Raw genomic sequence first — 20752 nt, forward strand, 5'->3', positions numbered from 1 at the left:
AAAATTATTAGGACAAAAGAACTATAGAAGGTACTCTTTTCCGAAGGCTAGCATCAACTGATTGCTTGCTGTATAGCCAGCTATCAGTGCATGATATGAGGAGTTCCACGAGAGGGCTGTGTTGCAAATGCCGAAGTATTGGAGGGTTTGTATATAGACGTTGCAACCAAGCAAAAGGTTTTGCTATAAAAACATTGTGTTCATTTAAAAAAAATTTTTGGGAAAGAAGATGGTCACTGATTATTGATTGATATATTGTGCTCATCAATTTTGAGAAAAGCAAAAAGGACAAAGTTATTTGAAGTGCTTTGTTCTCTTGTGAAAACTAGAGTATTGACATAACGATTATATATAGTTGCAGGAGAAGAGCACTCTCACCTTTCAATTTCAGCAATCAGGGTACAAGCAAAAGTAATCAACATGGAACAGATATGGCTGGCACTCACTGTATTTTCAGTGGTTTATTATACAAAGAGAGAGGGAGAGAGAAGAAGAGAGAGAATGAAAGAGAGAGAAAGAGTGAGAGAGAGAGAGAGAGAGAGAGAGAGAGAGAGAGAGCGAGAACGAGAGAAAGAGATTTAAACATAAAAATAGAATTTTCTTATGACTGAAGTTTAAAGCTACTTTAAAAAAACAAAAAAATGGTGCTAACTTTGTTTTAAAGAGATATGGTATATGACAAAAGTGTTTGACTGAGAAGGGCTCAAAGGTATTTAGGTACTGAGGAAGAAAAAATAGGAATAGAGACAGTGGGAGAGGAAGGAAAGACAACGTGAGAGTCAATCAGAGTTTGATAGAGTCAGGCAGATTGTGATAAAGAAAATGAGTCAGGGAGACACAGTCGCCCCAATATTCAAAACATCGACAGACCTTCAGGAAACTGCTTAGATTGCCTTGTCGGCATCGCAGCTCGATGGTCTGTTGGAATATTCTTAAAAAGGGGCATGTCCGAGTGATGCCGGCAAGTGTCGCTGTCTCTCCCATAGAAGTCAATGGGAGCGTGACGTTAACGCTGACATCGCCGATGGTTGGCATTTTACTGCAGAGGGGGGCTATTGAAAGTGTGCCTACACGGCACAAACAGTGCGCTCACTGAAACTAAAATTAGTTAGTTGATTGTGGTGGGTATTTAGCGGAATAGGGGTTAATAGTTGATTGCGGTGGGTATATGGCGGCATAGGGGTTAATAGTTTATTGCGATGGGTATGTGGTGGCATTGCGGTTAATAGTTAGTTGTTTCAAGTGCGTATGTGGCGGCATAAGGGTTAATAGTTATCGACAAATGGATTAATAGTTAGTTGATTGCAGTGGGTATATGGCAACATGGGGGTTAATAGTTAGATGATTACGGTGGGTATGTGGCGGCATATTGGTTAATAGTTCATTGAGGTGGGTATGTGTTGGTTTAGAGGTTAATAGTTAGCGACTTGCATTGGGTATGTGTGGGTTTAGATGTTTATTAGTTTAGTGTTAGTTTGCGATTGTGGGGTACTTCGGTTTAGGGGTATTAGGATTAACGATTGCACGGATGGCAGTTTTATTCTAGGGATCCTTTTACTATACATCGCCAATATGGTCGGGGATGCTGGGTGTTGACGACCAATGGCATGTATAGTAAACACCTCTCAGCGATGCCGCTATGTCAGGAGCTTGGAATATTCCTAAAGGCTCGCTCGAAATAATGGCAGATCCCTTAAAATATTTTGCCGCCTTGTAGCATTTTTCGATCATTGGGGCCAGTGAGTGAGAGGAGATAGAGGTAACGTAAGTGGGACAGTGGGACAGAATGTGTGTCACTTATAAATAATTAAGGAGAAGAAGACTCACACATAAGCAGAGACAGAAAGTGGATCACAGAAGTGATGAGACAGGAGAGGGCAGAAATACAAGGGATTGGGGCATTTAGTAAAGGGTCTGGAATGGATCTTACAGAAAATGGACTGTGTTCCAAATATCCCAGCCACCTGCTATTTTGCAGGATATTCTCAGTCTGGGAGCTGTGTCTTGCTGTTTCTATCCTTACTATGTCAGCTTTAACCTGCCAACATATGGCTAGCTACTGATGATGAGGGCACCTTTGCATATTGTAAATTCTAAACATTGGATACAGCCACTCTAAATGTTTGAGGGATCTAGTGTGACCAAATATCGTACAGTGTAAAATAATCTCTTTTGTGGTTTATGTGTTCAGTAGAATAACTTAGGCACTTGTTGCACCCTGCAAATACTGCAAATACTGATATTGAGCTTCAAATTGTTTATATATATAAGAGAGAGAGAGAGAGAGAGAGAGATATGAGAGAGAGAGAGATATGAGAGAGAGATATGAGAGAGAGAGATATGAGAGAGAGAGAGAGATATGAGAGAGAGAGATATGAGAGAGAGAGATATGAGAGAGATATGAGAGAGAGATATGAAAGAGAGAGAGAGAGATGAGAGAGAGAGAGAGATATGAGAGAGAGAGAGAGATATGAGAGAGAGAGAAAGAGAGAGATATGAGAGAGAGAGAGAGAGAGAAAGAGATATGAGAGAGAGAGATATGAGAGAGAGAGATATGAGAGAGAGAGATATATGAGAGAGAGAGAGAGAGAGAGATATGAGAGAGAGAGATATGAGAGAGAGATATGAGAGAGAGAGAGATATGAGAGAGAGAGAGATATGAGAGAGAGAGAAGGAGAGAGATATGAGAGAGAGAGAAAGAGATATGAGAGAGAGAGATATGAGAGAGAGAGAGAGAGATATGAGAGAGAGAGAGAGATATGAGAGAGAGAGAAAGAGAGAGATATGAGAGAGAGAGAAAGAGATATGAGAGAGAGCGATATGAGAGAGAGAGAGAGAGAGAGATATGAGAGAGAAAGAGAGAGATATGAGAGAGAGAGAAAGAGATATGAGAGAGAGAGATATGAGAGAGAGAGAGAGAGAGCGATATGAGAGAGAGAGAGAGAGATATGAGAGAGAGAGAGATATGAGAGGGATATGAGAGAGAGAGAGATATGAGAGAGAGAGAGATATGAGAGAGAGAGAGAGAGAGAGAGACTTCATAAACGATCAGGCACTTTCTTGATTTAAAGGGACAGTCTACACCAGAATTGTTATTGTTTTAAAAGATAGATAATCCCTTTATTACCCATTCCCTAGTTTTGCATAACCAACACAGTTATATAAATACATTTTTATCTCTGTTATTACCTTGTATCTAAGCCTCTGCAAACTGCCCCCTTATTTCAGTTCTTTTGACAGACATGCATTTTAGCCAATCAGTAATGGCTCCCTGGAACTTCACGTGCATGAGCACAGTGTTATCTATATGACACACATGAACTAACACCCTCTAGTGGTGAAAAACTGTCAAAATGCCCTAAGAGAAGAGGCGGCCTTCAAGGGCTTAGAAATTAGCATATGAACATCCTATGTTTAGCTTTCAACTAAGAATACCAAGAGAACAAAGCAAAATTGGTGATAAAAGTAAATTGGACATTTTTTAAAAATTACATAACCTATCTGAACGGAAGTAAAAAATAAAAATAAATTTGCTCTCAGTTTACATTGAGTCCATTTTGGATTGCCATATGCTGCTGTTAATGGACTCAGCTTTTTGACCCACTTACCTAGGCATACAGGGTCAAAAAAATATTTTATTATTTTTTTATTATTTTTTTATTTTTTTAATTATTATTTGAGTCAATTACAGATGAAGGTGGCACAGATAAAACAATTCTGCCAGGTTGCAGAATTTTATATGAACATAGGGGTAGGTTTAGGCTTAACACATGACAATATTTTCGCACACTTGTAAAAATGAAGGAAATATGTAAACCTAGAAAAAACGTGGAAGTCCATATCACTTTACATCAGGCAAATGATTTAAAGTGAAGGTCAATTTAGATGAATCGGTGCCCAGTTTTAAATAATCCTATTAAAAATAAGGGTACTTTAATTAATCAAAATTGACATTTCACTCGTTTTCTTAAAATACTTACCTTTTAATCTTCACAGCCGCTCCAGTGATTCGCCCGGCCATCGGAAGCCTCTTCATACGTCAAAAATGATGAATCCAGCTTCCTCCAATCACGGCTTTCCCCCCCAGGGAAATCTTGGCCTGAGGCAACTCTGTGATTGGAGGAAGCCGGATTCATCATTTTGGACCTGCGAAGAGGGCTTGCAACGAGCGGAGGAAGCTCTGCAACGGCTGTCAGGATTAAAAGGTAAGTATTTGAAGAAAGCAAGTGAAATGTCAATTTTGATGAATTAAAGTGCCCTTGTTTTTAATAGGATTATTAAAAACCGGGCACCGATTCATCTAAATTTACCTTCACTTTAATGCTCTGTGTTTTACTGATGGCACCACTTGCTTTATCGAGATAATAGTAGGGATATTGTAATGTCAACAAACTAGATACACAAGGGTACCTAGACAGCTGCTACGTACGCCCTTTTTGGAATGATAAAAGTATTAAGTTAATCACAAGTGCTTACAACACTATGGGGTTTATCTATGGGTCTATAGCTTGATTTATTACATAAGCTATGTGATATACAAATGGCTAAATGATCCCCACATTAAATAAAAAATAGGTTCAAATCTTCCACAGAGTGGCTTTGTGTGTGTTAATTTATATATGGCAGAGAAAGCTACACAGATGGTATCAGGAAGTTAATTGCGATTTTACATAAAATGTGTTACTTCTAGAAGGTCATCACATCTTAATTTGAAAATGGACATTTTTTTTGTGAGGGGTTAAATGTTTATTGGTTGCAGAGTATTAGAATTACGTTTTTTAATTCCCTTACAAAGTATCAGATTCTGAATGTGTTCAAGTCAATGGGTGATTACTGCTACCAGAGAGGGGTAAATTCAGTTGTCTGAAGGAGCCAGTTTTGACCTAGGAAACATTTTAATTTAAAGGGACAGTCTACTTGAAAATTGTTATTTTTAAAAAAAAAATATATATAATCGCTTTATTACCTATTCCCCAGTTTTGTATAACCATCGCTGTTATGTTAACATACTCTATGATTACCTATATCTAAGCCACTGCAGACTGCTCCTTATTTCATTTTTTTTTTTAGCATTTTATAATCTTGCATTTTTAGCCAATTAGTGCTGGCTCTTGTGAGCCCATTATTCTCCACTGGAGCGAGCACAATGTTGTCTATATGGCACACATTAATTCGTACTGTCTGCCTGTAGTGCAAGATTGTTAAAAGCTAATAAAAAGCACTGAGATAAGAGGTGGCTTGCAGGTTCTTAGGAACAAGCAATCTAAGAGGTTATAATGTATAATCAATATAACAATATTGATTATGCAAAGCAATAAAAAAAGTAGATTGTCCCTTTAATGGTTTTAATAGTGAACTCTTTCTGTACGGTGAGTAAAGAAGAAACCATGAGGTCTACATTGGCAGTAGAAAGACCTTATTGACCAATGTTTATGGACATTAGCTTAGAATTATTTTGTGTGTTTTATGGTCCTTCATTTAATTTATTTATTTTTCCATAAAACAAGAAATCAAACCCTTTTTAGTATAGATCAGTAATTCTTGATGAACATATTACAGTTTTAACAGTATTGCTTATAAGGTCAAATACAAAAGTATATGTAATACTGTTATTCCAATTATATTACATTAGCTAAACTCATTTAGTTGTAAAACATAAAACTAACATATTTCTGCTTTTTTGTCGTGTATTTTGTTTTTTAAATGTCAGTGCATAAAACAAATTAGAATTGTAATTGTATTTGCTTCATAACATTAATTTGGTGTGCAGCGCCCCCTAGTGCCAGCTTCTTAGGCAGCTGCAAATTGTGGAAATTCCACAGTGAGGTCAGCATCGGCTTCAGCCAACCGAAAGTCTGAAGAGCAGTCACAAGGGTTTAGAGTAAAAACCAGGAAGAGAAGGCAGCAGTCTGTGAAACTGAAAGCAGCTGTGTGAGGAAAAGGTATAGTATCTCGTTTAATTTCTTTCATATAAGAAATCTAGTTCATTATTACATATCAATAAGAAATCATATGAATGTCCTGCAAAGAGTGGTTTTGTAAATGTTTTGTGTAAAACTATTTTCAGCATCTTGAAGCTACTGTGTATATAATGCTTGAAAAACCAAAAGCTTCAGCAAAGATTTCATAGAAGATCAAAACAATGAATCTTATAAATCAGATGGCATACTCTGTGCATAATATCTGAGACCAAATAAGATCACTTTGAGACATTTTAAATGAAAGTTTGTTGTCTATGCAAATCTAGGAGAATTCTTAGTAAATCTAGGAGAATTCTTAGTAAATCTAGGAGAATTCTTAGTAAATCTAGGAGAATTCTTAGTAAATCTAGGAGAATTCTTAGTAAATCTAGGACAATTGATGCATGAGAAGCGTTATGTGCCTCCAAATACAGTAATTATCTTATGAGAAATTGAGAATATTTAAAGTGAAGGTAAAGTTTAAACCTTCTGAATACAATAATGAATTTGTCAAGCATTCAGTAAGCAGATCGCTAACTTTTTATCCCAATTTCTTTTACATTTATGAAATAAAAGATTTTTTTTTATTCACCACCGTTACGATGTTGACTCCTCCCAGCCACTATTTCCTTATTTTCTGGTCCCACACGCTCTAAACATCAGTCAAAGGCGTGTTCACAGTGCTCCGTTGAACTGCGCCTGTGTAAATCTGTGATTTCACCCCTTATTGCCCGTGCGCTAATCAGCGAATCCTTTTATGTAATATGGTGATTCAGGCACAATAAGAATACGCATGCGCAAAATGTTTGTGTGCCTGGGTTCCAAGATAAAAAAATATATATATCGCATGCGCAGGTCATCCAGGAGGCGGATGACGACAATTGACGGCCGCCTAACGGCCAGGTTTTCAATAGGCTACTCAAAAAACGTGACCAACTAAGGAAAAAAACAAACAAGCAACGGGTTGAATTTGCGGACAGAAAATAAGTGAGTAAAAACGGCGATAATTTTATTCAGCAGCAAAATTGACAAAAATTATGAATGAAAGTCATATTATTTTTGAACACCAATTACTAATACAGTTCGGCATATAGGTAACTTTACCTTCACTTTAAGTTCATATCTGGTACAGCAACAGTATGTTTTTTTTTTTCTTTTTTGTGTAGCATTTATTTTTTTTAAACATTTAATACTTGTTATACTCAATTTTGTAGATTTTTAAGTTAAAAAATGTAAACAGAAATAACACGTTCAGTACATACAATTTAATGTGACACTGATGAAATGCCTTCAGAATGAAATGCGTCAAGTCATGTGGCTTATTGGTGAAATAAACTGTAACTATATTTCTTTTTTTATGTAACAGTAAAGTTTACAAAAGTTCAGTCCTTGAAGCTGTTTTTATACCATATGCAAACAGTGCTTGTAAATTATATATATATATATAAATATATATATATAGCCTTTCTCAGCATGTAAGAGAATCTTAGGTGTGGTGCACACTGTCCATTTCATTTCCATGTACAATGTAGAGCCAGTTATGTAATAGTCTTTAAACATAAACCCAAGTTATTTTTTGGTGAGGATATCTTTTCCACAGTGTTAGTGCATTTCATAGCAGTTTATTTGTGTTTGATAAATGGTGAGGGATGCTGTAATAGAGTCCCATGATGATAAGAATTTTTATTATTATTAATTATAAAAATAATATTCAAAATAATTATATTTATTGTTATAGGTGCAGCCAGGTGTGAATCCATTTGTGCCTGCTTTTCACTCGCTAGAGCCTTTCAGCCACGATTCTGAGGGTAAGGTAGCTGTGAAAAACTATCACAAACCCACAGACAACCCACAGGGTTTTTGAATGCGAAAAGAGGCCACCTTACCAAGTGGCAGAATAATTTTCCATTTGGCGAATTCCAAAGTATTAAAAGAAATTAGGTGATACTGATTTTGGAAAGAAATGGGTAGATTGGATCCAAGGTTCTTGGAAAAGGGTTATGACCCTAAGGTTTTGCAAGAAACAAAGACACAAGTTAGTAATATGTACAGAACCAAGATGGGAACTTCTGGCAAGAAAGACTATAAGAATAATCCTGTTAAATTCATCACTACTTATAGTCAGGGGACTAAGACCATCAAGTCTATTCTAAACAAGCATTGGGCAGTCCTTAAGGCTGATTCCTTTTTGGGTACAATTTTGGGGGGGCAAACCTTTAATTACATACAAGAAGAATCATGACCCTGACCCTTCAAAACTACTTCCTGTTATACCAAATAAAACAGACACACAAACTACTCGTTGGCTTTCTAGATCACATGGTACTTGAAGATGCGGCATTTCAAAGTGCAACATGTGTAGTCACATATCTAAAAGTGATACCTTTCATGATTCAGAGATAATTAAAGAGGTCAAATACACATGCACTTGAAGCTCCAGCCATGTTTTATATCTACTGAGCTGCACGTGTAATCTGATTTACATTGCCAGAACCAAGAGATCCATAAGAACAAGATTTAATGAAAAAATAGTGAAATCAAAAATAAATTGAAAATCACTATTTAGATATATAGGGGCATATTTATCAAGCTCGGTATAGAGCTTGAAGCTCCGTGTTTCCAGCGAGCCTTCAGGCTCGCCGGAAACAGAAGTTATGAAGCAGCGGTCTAAAGATCACAAGAACTGCTGATGCAATGATAAACTGCTGATGCAATGATAAATGCCGACAGCGTATGCTGTCGGTATTTATCGATGTGTGGCAGACATGATACGCTACTTCGTATCATGTCCGCTCGCACATTGATAAATAGGTCCCATAGGGATTTTTAAATTTATTTTTGATATTAACATAGTAATTTACAACTCTAACCCCAAAGGTCTGTCAATAAAAATAATCAACTAGATCCCATCGCACAATTACTAGATTAGTAGCCTTACGACAACGCGATAAATGTTAGATCTAATAATTAAATTCCTTACAGTCTAAGGGTTTAAAAAAGGATCTAGATTTACAAGCGTTCGTTTAACCCTAAGTTTGCTTTATGTATATCTGAATCAAAATAATGCTGCAGATGAACAGGCAAATGGGTTCCTTTTAAGTACTTTACTTATCTGTAAGAAGAGTCATATTAACTATGGGCACACATTTACATACATGTTTGTTAGGAAGACCTATGTATTTTAGGGGCCTATCTATCAAGCTCCGTGTTTCTGGCGAGCCTGAAAGCTCGCCAGAAACACCAGTTATGAAGCAGCGGTCTAAAGACCGCTGCTCCATAACCTGTCCGCCTGCTCTGAGGAAGCAGACAGACATCGCCGCAATTCCACCCGATCTAATACGATCGGGTTGATTTACACGCAAATCTGCAGGGGGCGGCGTTGCACCAGCAGTTCACAAGAGCTGCTGGTACAATGCTGAATGCGGAGAGCGTATTGCTCTCCGCATTCAGCGAGGTCTGTCGGACCTGATCCGCAATGTCGGATCATGTCCGACAGGCCTTTCATAAATAGGCCCCTTAGTGTGATTTAAATGCAGATGTCAGCCGGAAACACATAAAAATGTGTCGGTTAATTCTGTATTCTATGGCTAGTTTGCAATCTAGGGTTAGCAAAAAACATTATTGATATTGTAAAATTTATATTTTGTATTTAAGTTTTTATATACATACATTTTATATAATGTTGTCAAGCAGAGGTTGAAATAGCGCCTAACTGAACTCAGTTATATATTTACTATGTGGAATTTCCTGGCTGCTGGAGGATTTCTCACTTTCACCTAAGTGAGAAGGGGTATGAAATGTCTTGATAAAAGATGACGATTTCCTCATATGCATGTAAATGAAACAAAAATGAATGTGTCCCATGAGATATAGCGATGTGTAATAACAATAAAAAGCGGTATTATCCCCTCACCTGGAAATACCACAGGGATAGGTTGTAATGAATCCCGTTCTAATTTTCTTGTTCCTGTTCCAGCAATTGTCTTTTTTATTTCAGAGTTATTGTACTCGATTTAGAATCCGCTAAATGTTGGAATGTAGAACACCCCCCAGGTACTACTCTGTATTAGTTGAACAGAGAGTGATATGTGCCATTGTCTGTTGATTGATTAATTGCAGTCCTAATTGAATTTTTTTTACCTACGATTATTTTGCTGGAAATTTATTTTGGATATTTTGCATAAAAGATCTTTGAATGTGTTAGTGTCAATCTCTTTTATTTATGGAGTTGATAAAATTAAAATTAGAAACCATTGTGAAAATAGAGATTTGTTTGTTTATTTGTGTATTAACAAGCTATTTATTTATTAAAGCTATGAAAGAGGGATTCAGAATCTGACTGATTATGCTTATATATATATATATATATATATATATATATATATCACTTAAAATTATTGTATATAAATAGTATTGCACCTTCTTGCTATAAATAAATAAGTAAAATTAAATTAAATTCAAGTGAAATTAAAATAAAATAGATGTCACTAGACTGAATGACAGAACTGAGCTTTTGAGTATCAGGTATTTCTTTATCTCCACTATGGGTGTCTGTTAATTTGTTTGTGCTTTATATACTTTTTTTGTTAGTTTGTGATTTTTTGAAGAAATTGTTATTATTTTGTGGGGGGTCATAGAAATGCTGCTAATGCTGGTCTATATCTGTTTTTAGACCACAGGGTTTTCTGGTTTTGAGTTTGTAAATCCGATAAGTCTCCCTTTTTCTTAATTGTAATAATCTGTTTGTTCCTTCTGTATGTGGAATATGTTCTATTGCCTTTATTTGAAACTCATTAGCATTTGTTTTATGGTATTCTTCAAAATGAGTTCCTATTCTATATTCAGATTCTTCGCTGGTAATGCTTTTTATGTGTTCAAGTACCCTTGTTTTTAGTGTTCTTTTGGTTCTTCCAATATAGGACTTATTGCAACTGCATGTGAGTTGATATACCACATATTGCGACTTGCAATTCATGAATTTTGTTATTTCGAATTTGTTATTTTCTCCATCGGTGATCCATTTGTTGTCTTCTTTATTTTTACTTATGTGCTCACAGCATGTAAAGTTCTTTCTGTTACACTTATAGAACCCTTTGGTTTTTGTATTTAACCAGTTTTCTTGTTTTGGGAGTTTAGTTTGTTTTAAGTTTTGTCGGTGCTAATATATTTTTGAAATTTAAATTTTTCTTGTATGTGATTTTAGGGTTTTTTGATAGGGTTTCTTTTAGAAAAGAATCTCTTTTTAGAATGTGCCAGTGTTTCTTTAGTACTTTTTCTATGTCCTATGAATCATTATTAAAAGTGGTTATGAATCCGGGTATCTGGTTTGCTGTTGAGTTTTGGTGGTTATTGGTATTTGTATTGTCATCTTTATGTTTGTTTTTTGTTGTGAGTAATTTCTCCCTATCTGTTTCTTTTATTTTATCGCTTTGTCCACGGTTCCTTTGTTATACTTTTTACTATAGAATTTTTGTTTTAGTCTTCCAGCTGCTTGTTCGAAATCTTCTATTCTAGAACAATTTTGTTTAATACGCTGGAATTGGCCGTATGGTATGTTATTTATCCATCTTTTGTGATGGTTGCTTGTGGCATGTAGGTACCCGTTTGTATCTGTGTCTTTAGTGTAAATTTCCACCTGGATTTCATTCTTTTCTAAGAAGATAGTGATGTTTAAGAAATTTATTTCTTTATGGTTCCATAATTTTGTGAATTTCAAGTTCCAATTCTTTTGGTTTAAAGAGTGTACAAATTCATCAAACTGGTTTTAATTTTTGTTCCAAATGATAATGATATTGTCAATAAATCTTTTCCAGCTATAGCGAATCATGTCCGCTCAGGGTATGATAAATCTACCCCATATTGTCAACTCTTAAAGAGAGGTGATATATGGTTGCCATACTGCAGTTTTAAAAGAGGACCCTTATGAAAAAATACAAATGTTAGGGTTCTTATAATGGAATATTTTCAAACTGTTTCTTTACAAGTCCATTTACATATGTAATTTTTTTAAAGAGGCTATATTGCAAACTTACAGGGATGCTTAGGGGTTGCTTATCTCCAAAAGCTAGCCTTTCTGGCTACAAAGAGACATATTTATAGTATCTTAGTTTAATCTGATGACATCACTAAGTATAGACAAAAAATATACATATATTTTTTTTGTCTGTCCTTGAATGTATCGCTATACAGTTCTATGATGTATTTGTATTTCATTTAATTTATCTTTACTTAAAACTATTTTAAAGCTATATAAATCCTTTATTTCAGGATTACAGAGAAATACATAAAAACACATTTGTAATTATTAGCACAGAGTAACTGCAGACAAAATGAAATAAACAATAATTCACTCAATCATGTTCAGTTACATTCCTCTAGCATTTAGATATTTAACAGAATGAAGATAGTAGTACATTACTTTATTCTAACAGATAAACCACAAATTATTCCTGCATTTATACTTCAAGCCCATAACACTCCAAATGCATACGCCAGGGAATTATGCCTCTATCACTTCTGGTTTGACAGTATAGACACTTACAGCCAATCCCAATACAATACAAGAGTAATTCATGGGAGTATGTGTTTGGAGGATGGTGGAAACTGCATAAGCCATTGGCACTTACAGCCAATCCCAATACAATACAAGAGTAATTCATGGGAGTACGTGTTTGGAGGATGGTGGAAAGTGCCTAAGCTATTGGCACTTACAGCCAATCCCAATACAATACAAGAGGAATTCATGGGAGTACGTGTTTGGAGGATGGTGGAAACTGCATAAGCCATTGGCATTTACAGCCAATCCCAATACAATACAAGAGTAATTCATGGGAGTACGTGTTTGGAGGATGGTGGAAAGTGCCTAAGCTATTGGCACTTACAGCCAGTCCCAATGCAATACAAGAGTAATTCATGGGAATACGTGTTTGGAGGATGGTGGAAAGTGCCTAAGCCATTGGCCTTTGGTGCTTTCAGAAGAAGAAAAGATGATTTTATCAAGGAGATGACTACGCTGTTTAAAGGGACATTAAACACTTTGCGATGGTAATATAAAATTATAAATCGTGTATATATATATATATATATGTGTATATATATATATATATATATATATATATATATATATATGTATATAAAAGAAAAAGTCTGCAATATACTTTATTTTGTCCCATTTTCCTGTAATTCCATTCTGATATTGTGAACTTTTCAGTTCTTGTTAAAAATAGTAGTACAGAACACTTATATTCACACAGCCATTGACTGCACACTCTAGTGACCTATTTGTAACTTTTGTTAATTGGCCTCAGCAGAGAAGGTAACCTAAGTTATAACATGGCAGCTCTAATTGTTTTAACTTTACACTTATTTTGTCAATATTTAAACAGCTAATGAAACTTTAAAAAATACATTTTATTCTCAGACTAATTTTTTTTTTTTTTTTAAATGCATCACTCTTTTTATCATTTGTTTAGTGTTTAATGTCCCTTCAGTTTTGAACAGGCCTTTTTTGTTAAAGGGCCATAATACCCAAATGTTTAAACACTTGAAAGTGATGCAGCATAGCTGTAAAAAGCTGACTAGAAAATATCTCCTGAACATCTCTATGTCAAAAAGAAAGATATTTTACCTCAAAAGTTCCTCAGTAGCCACCTCCCATTGTAAAGGATTTCTAAGCAGCATTTTAGTATGTCTGTCCTAGGACAGCTGAAAGGATGAGCCTCGTGAACTCTCATATTATTTCACCAATCAGGTAAAGGAAGCTTACTATGAAATCTCATGAGAGTTAAGTCAAATCTCATGAGATCACAGTAAGAGTTCATGACCTCAGCACTGCTGATGCTGATTGGCTGCTGTTCATTTCTTCATTTTTTTTTATTTTTACCTGCAGCTGGGAGCAGGTGAAGTATAACTTTTTACACAGAACGTACTCTGCTGAGCTGAGGAGATTGTGAGGTAAAATATCTTACTTTTTTACATAGAGATGCTCAGGTGATATTTTCCTGTCAGCTTTTTACAGTTATACTGCATCAGTTTCAAGTGATTTAGCATATGAGTATTATGTCCCTTTAAGTGGACTTTAAATGTAGACTAGAAAAGGTGAATACTTTTTGTCTTTGTGCCTTTCAGAAGCAAGTTAGTCACAAGTTTTCATTTTTGAATTACACTTAGTTCAAAACATTGGTACAGCTCTATGGGGAAATAGAATGGCACCAGACATAGAGTTCTAGGAAACGGCATTTTTAATTTAAAATCTAGATGCGTGAGCACAAAGTTGTCCTGAAGATAAGTATTCATTTTGCAGCTTTTTTCATTTACTTCCAACATTTCTTTCCTAATGGCCATTTCAGTCTATTATAATGTAATAAGATATTTTTGATGTGCAAGGCAATATAGTCTCAAACCTCACAATATCATGAAATACATTTCGTTTACGGTAATTGTTTTATTTGTTTTAATCTGTTGTTGTTTTTTTTTATATTTTCCAGGATGAGTTCTCAGAAGCCACGCATTGTTCCCTGGCTCATCAGCCAAATTGACAGCCAAAAATACCCTGGTCTTGCATGGATCAACCCAGAACGGACACAGTTCTGTATCCCCTGGAAACATGGTCTGAGACAGGACAGATGTGAGGAGGATGTCAAAATATTTGAGGTGAAAAGAAAATGCTGGGTTTTTGTTTACATTTTTATTTACATACACCTAGATTACGAGTTTTACATTTGTGTTTTAATTCTGATCTTCCAGCAGTGAAACCATGCTGTCCATTGTCTTCTAAGTTGTTTGAAGGAAAGATTCATGTCTTTCCTTTAAAAGAGTTTCCATTAATTTAAAAAAAAAATGGTTATTTCAGTGTTAAAACAGCAACGCAGCCATTACAAGTCTTGTCGGTATAGCTGTACCCCAAGCCTTTTAGCCTGTAACGCAACGTCAGTCCCGCACTCGTAAAAATTATGTTTTTTCATGGGACTTCCATAGCGCTGCCATTACGAGTTTTGCGGTGAGGCTAAAAAGCTTGCGTTACACCCTATAACGACAAGTTCCGTACTGCCATCTGAGACAGTAGTTATGAGTAGTTATGAGTTTTACGCAACAAACTGTTACATAAAACTCATAACTAAACTGTTACAAAGTACACTAACACCCATAAACTACCTATTAACCCCTAAACCGAGGCCCTTCCTCATCGCAAATACTATATTAACGTTATTAACCCCTAATCTGCCGCTCCCAACATCGCCACCACTAATAAAATTTATTAACCCCTATTCCGCCGCTCTCCGACATAGTCACCACTATAATAAAGTTATTAACCCCTAAACCGCTGCCCTCCCGCATCGCAAACACTATTTTAATATTATTAACCCCTAATCTGCCATCCGCCCACATTGCCCCCACTATACTAAAGTTATTAACCTCTATTCTGCCGCCACTATAATAAACCTATTAACCCTTATACCGCAAGACCCCCACAACGAAATATACTCAATTAAACTATTAACCCCTAAACTGAAAGCCCCCACATTGCAATAAACTAATTTAAACTAGTAACCCCTAAACCTAACGCCCCCCTAACTTTATATTAAAATTACAATTTCCCTATCTTAAATTAACTTACCTGTCAAATTAAAAAAACTAAGTTTAAACTGACAATTAAACTAATATAACTATTAAACTAAAATTAAACTAACTACCAATTAAAGAAAACTAAAATACACATTAAAAAATCCTAACACTACTATAAAAATTACAAAGTATCTAAAGATAAAAAATACTAAATTACGAAAAATAACAAATGAAATTATCAAAAATAAAAAAGAATTACACCCAATCTTATAGCCCTACAATAAACTACCAATAGCCCTTAAAAGGGCCTTTTGTAGGGCATTGTCCTAAGTTTAACAGCTCTTTTACCTGTAAAAAAAATTACAAAGACCCCCCAACAGTAAAACCCACCAACCAACCAACCCCCCAAAATAAAAAACCTAACTCTAACAAAAACCTAAGCTACCCATTGCCCTGAAAAGGGCATTTAGCTCTTTTAAGAAAAGCCCAAACCCTAAACTAAAATAAAAAAACACCCAAAAAATTTTAAAAAATCCTAACACTAACCCTCTAAGATCCACTTACAGTTTCTGAAGTCTTCATCCAGGCGGCGAGGTCTTCATCCATCCAGACAGCGTCTTCTATCTTCATCTAGGCGGCATCTTCTATCTTCATCCCGGCGGCACGGAGCGAGTGCATCCTGAAGACATCGGGCACGGAGCATCCTTTTCATACGCTCGCCGCTGTATACTGAATCTTCAATGCAAGGGAGCCTTTTCAAAATGGCATCCCTTGCATTCCTATTGGTTGATTTGATTTTGGAAATTCAAATCAGCCAATAGGATGAGAGCTACTGAAATCCTATTGGCTGTTCAAAACAGATAATAGGGATGCAAGGGACACCATTTTGAAAAGGCTCCCTTGCATTGAAGATTCAGTATACGGTGGCGACCGTATGAAGAGGATGCTCCGCGCCCGATGTCTTCAGGATGGACCCAGGATGAAGATAGAAGATGCCTGGATGAAGATGGAGCCGCCGGGATGAAGATCCTTCAAGCAGGACTTCAGTAACTGTGAGTACCAAAAGAGGGGTTAGTGTTAGGTTTTATTAAGGTTTTTTGGGTGGTTTTTTTTTTAGATTAGGGGTTGGGCATTTCTTAAAAGAGCTAAATGCCCTTTTAAAGGCAAGAAAAAGAGCTAAATGCCCTTTTAAGGGCAATGCCCATGCAAATGCCCTTTTCAGGGCAATGGGTAGATTAGGTTTTTTTAGATATTTTTTTTTTTATTTTGTGGCTTTGGGAGGGTGGGGGTTTGTAATGTTAGTGGGTCTTTGTATTTTTGTTTCAAAAAAGAGCTGATTTCTTTAGGGCAATGCCCTACAAAAGTCCCTTTTAAGGGCTATTGGTAGTTTATTATAGATTAGGTTTCTTTTATTTTGGGGTGTTTTTTTTTAAAATGGGTGTTAGAATAGGAATAATTGTTATTATTTTGGATAATTCAATTGTTATTTTGTGTAATTTTTTTTCTGTTTTGGGGTGGGTTTTTATTTTTAGAATAGCCCTTTTTTATTTTTAATGGGCAGCAAAAGAGCTGAATGCCATTTTAAGGGCAATGCCCATACTAATGCCCTTTTTAGGGCAATGGGTAGATTAGGTTTTACTTTATTTTTATTTTGTGGGTTTGGGTGGTGGGGGTTTGTATACTGTTAGGGGGTGTTTGGTTTTCTTTTGTAAAAAAAAAGAGCTGATTTCTTTAGGGCAATGTCCTACAAAAGGCCCTTTTAAGGGCCCTTGGTAGTTTATTATAGATTATGTTTTTTTTATTTTGGGGTGTTTTTTTTAAAAAGGGTATTAGAATAGGAATAATTTATATTGTTTTGGATAATTTCGTTTGTTATTTTTTGTAATGGTAGGTTTTTTATTTTTGTAATGTTAGGTTTTTAGTGTAAGGCAGCTTAGGTTTTATTTCACAGGTAAGTTTGTATTTATTTTAACTAGGTAGTTAGTAAATAGTTAATAACTATTTACTAACTAGTCTACCTAGTTCAAATAAATACAAACTTACCTGTGAAATAAAAATAAAACCTAAGCTAGCTACAATATAACTATTAGTTATATTAGTTATATTGTAGCTAGCTTAGGTTTTATTTTACAGGTAAGTATGTATTTAGTTTTAAATGGGTATTATTTAGTTAATAATTGTAACTTTAATTTAGCTCTATTTTAATTATGTTAAAGTTAGGGGGTGTTAGGGTTACGGTTAGGTTTAGGGGTTAATATAGTTTAATTTAGGTTGTTGCGATGTGGGGGGCTGGCGGTTTAGGGGTTAATAGGTTTATTTATGGGTAGTGATGTGGGAGGCCAGAGGTTTAGGGGTTAATAACTTTATTTAGTGGCGGCGATGATGGGGAGTGGCGGAATAGGGGTTAATAGATTTATTATAGTGTGGGCGATGGGGTGCAGGGGAATAGGGGTTAAAAACTTTAATATAGTGGCGGCGATATCGGGAGCAGCAGTTTAGGGGTTAATGGATTTATTCAGCGGTTAATGGATTTATTTTGGTGGCAGCGATATTGGGAGCGGCATATTAGGGGTTAATAACATTATGTAGGTGTTGGCAATGCCGGGGGCGCCAGATTAGTGGTGTTTAGACGTGGGGTTTATGTTAGGGTGTTAAACGTAACTTCCCCCCCATAGACATCAATGGGGCTGCGTTACGGAGCTTTTCATTCTGCGATTGCAGGTGTTAGTTTTTTTCTAACCCGCTCTCCCCATTGATGTCTATGGGGAAAGCGTGCACAAGCACGTCAAAACAGCGCTTGTATTTTGTGTGGTATGGATCTCAACGCAACTAGATCGCACGCACAAGCCGGCTGTTTGCATTCGTTTCTCACCCCCTTATGCCCATAACTTGTAATCTACCTGAATGTTATTTAAATATAATTAGTGGATAACATTATTTCCAGTCACTTGTCTCCAAAACATGTTGTTTTTCAGTCACTGCAAATAAAACGCTTTAGTGGAATGTTAAATTGTAGGTAAGGTTGAGACCATGTTTTATTTTTGTATTTTCCACAAGACTTATTTCTGCTGGTGATGTTTACATTCCATTCCCTATGACAACATAGTGGCAGTCCTGTTTAATCAAATTACACCCCGTCAGTATGCTGTTATGATAGGTGACTGATTTCTGATGTGGCTCATTCCTCAACTACCACTCACCTCCTCCCCTAGCCAAAAAAACTGTTTTACCCTCAGAAGACCCTGCTTAGAACAATATCACAGCAGTTACTTACTTAAAAGGATATTAAACCCAAATGTCTTTAAAGGGACAGTCTAGTCCAAAATAAACTTTCATGATTCAGATAGGGCATGACATTTTAATCAACTTTCTAATTTTCTCCTATTATCAATTTTTCTAAGCTCTCTTGCTATCTTTATTTTAAAAGCAGGAATGTAAAGCTTAGCAGCCAGACCATTTTAGGTTCAGCACCATGGGGCTTACATTTACCCACTAATAAGCAAGCATAACCCAGGTTCTCAACCAAACATGGGCCGACTCCTATGCATCAAAATCATGTTTTTTAAATAAAGATAGCAAGAGAACAAAGAAAATTTGATAATAGGAGTAAATTAGAAAGTTGATTAAAATCGCATGCTCTATCTGAATCACGAAAGAAAAATTTGGGGTTTAGTGTCCCTTTAAACAATTTTCCAATTTACTTTTATCACCAATTTTACTTTGTTCCATTGGTATTCTTAGTTGAAAGCTAAACCTAGGAGGTTTATATGCTAATTTCTAAGGCCGCCTTTTCTCTCAGGGTATTTTGACAGTTTTCACTGCTAGAGGGTGTTAGTTCATGTGTGTCATATAGATAACATTGAGCCCATGCACGTGGAGTTCCTAGGAGCCAGCACTGATTGGCTAAAATGCATGTCTGTCAAAAACACTGAAATAAGGGGGCAGATTGCTGAGGCTTAGATACAAGATAATCACTGAGGTAAAAAGTGTATTTATATAACTGTGTTGGTTATGCAAAACTAGGGAATGGGTAATAAAGGGATTATCTAGCTTTTAAAACAATAAAAATGTTGGTGTAGACTGTCCCTTTAATGATTCATCTAGAACATGCAATTTTAAGCAACTTTGCAATTTACTCATATTATCAATTTTTCTTCATTCTCTTGGTATCTTTATTTGGGGGGGGGGGATTTAAGCTTAGGAGCCGGCCTATTTTTGGTTTAGAACCTGGGTAGCATTTGCTGAATGGTGGCTAAATGTAGCCACCAATCAGCAAGCGCTACCCAGGGTGCTAACTAAAAATGGCCTGGCTCCTAAGCTTACATTGCTGCTTTCTCAAATAAAGATACCAAGAGAACAAAGGAAATATTGCGTGCTCTATCTGAATCATGAAAGAAAACATGTGGGTTTAATATCCCTTTAAACCTTTATAGCTATTATAAATAATCATAATATTATTTGCATAACCTAGCATTCTAAATGTGCCATGGTTGGCTGTCTACCAAGCTTAACAGACATATCAAGACTTACAACATCTGACATGTGCGCAGGAAGTAAGGGCTATAGCCTAGAGGTCTTCCCATGGGCAAGAACACACCTGATTACGTCAAATAACCTAAAGGTTGCAGCAATGAATAAGTATGAATGTGAAGTTGTCAACCACTGACTCTTCTATAAGCTAGAAATAAGGTAGGTTTCACCATACAACATACATTAAATATAGTAACCTCCAACCTAAGTCCTCCATCGTCCTGTACAAATTACTGCACATTATCTTACAAACATTAAATAAACCACACATGTTAAAGGGACATGCCATACTGTGTTAGAGCACTTTATTAGTGCTTCATTGCTTACATGTAACTATGTTGACCACATTTGATAAGCCAACATGGATGGATAACATTTTTGCAATACTGCTGTCATATAGTTCTCCAGACATGCTCCTGAGCTTACATCCCTGACTTTCAACAAAAGATACCAAGAGAATGAAGAACATGTTATAAAAGAAGTAAATCAGAAAGTTGTTTAAAATTGCATGCTTGATCTGAATCATGAAAGCAAAATGTTGGGTCTCATTTCTCTTTAAACTAATAGATAAAGAGAAACTCTTATTGTAGTGCCAGCCGTTCAAACTTTAACTGTTTCGAAAAAATTCAAAGTATGTGCACCAAATGTGTTGCCAATATGTGTAGAACAGAATGATGAGAAATGTCTATTGGTTGCGA

At 35.9% G+C, this 20752-nt stretch overlaps 1 protein-coding gene across 2 annotated transcripts in view; it reads left to right on the plus strand.

Annotated features, from left to right (window-relative positions):
• The first annotated feature begins 5881 nt into the window (after positions 1–5881).
• IRF3 (interferon regulatory factor 3) overlaps positions 5882–20752 on the plus strand; it is a 74206-nt gene continuing 59335 nt past the window's right edge. The window contains exons 1-3 of one of the 2 annotated variants that reach the window (XM_053690845.1): positions 5882–5942; positions 7699–7768; positions 14447–14612. In XM_053690845.1, coding sequence (XP_053546820.1) covers positions 14448–14612 — 165 coding nt within the window. In that variant the 5' untranslated portion in view covers positions 5882–5942; positions 7699–7768; position 14447. The remainder of the gene's footprint in view (positions 5943–7698; positions 7769–14446; positions 14613–20752) is intronic. The other variant, XM_053690846.1, reaches the window with a different exon arrangement.

This window comes from Bombina bombina, chromosome 8, assembly GCF_027579735.1.
Source record: "Bombina bombina isolate aBomBom1 chromosome 8, aBomBom1.pri, whole genome shotgun sequence".
NCBI lineage: Eukaryota > Metazoa > Chordata > Amphibia > Anura > Bombinatoridae > Bombina > Bombina bombina.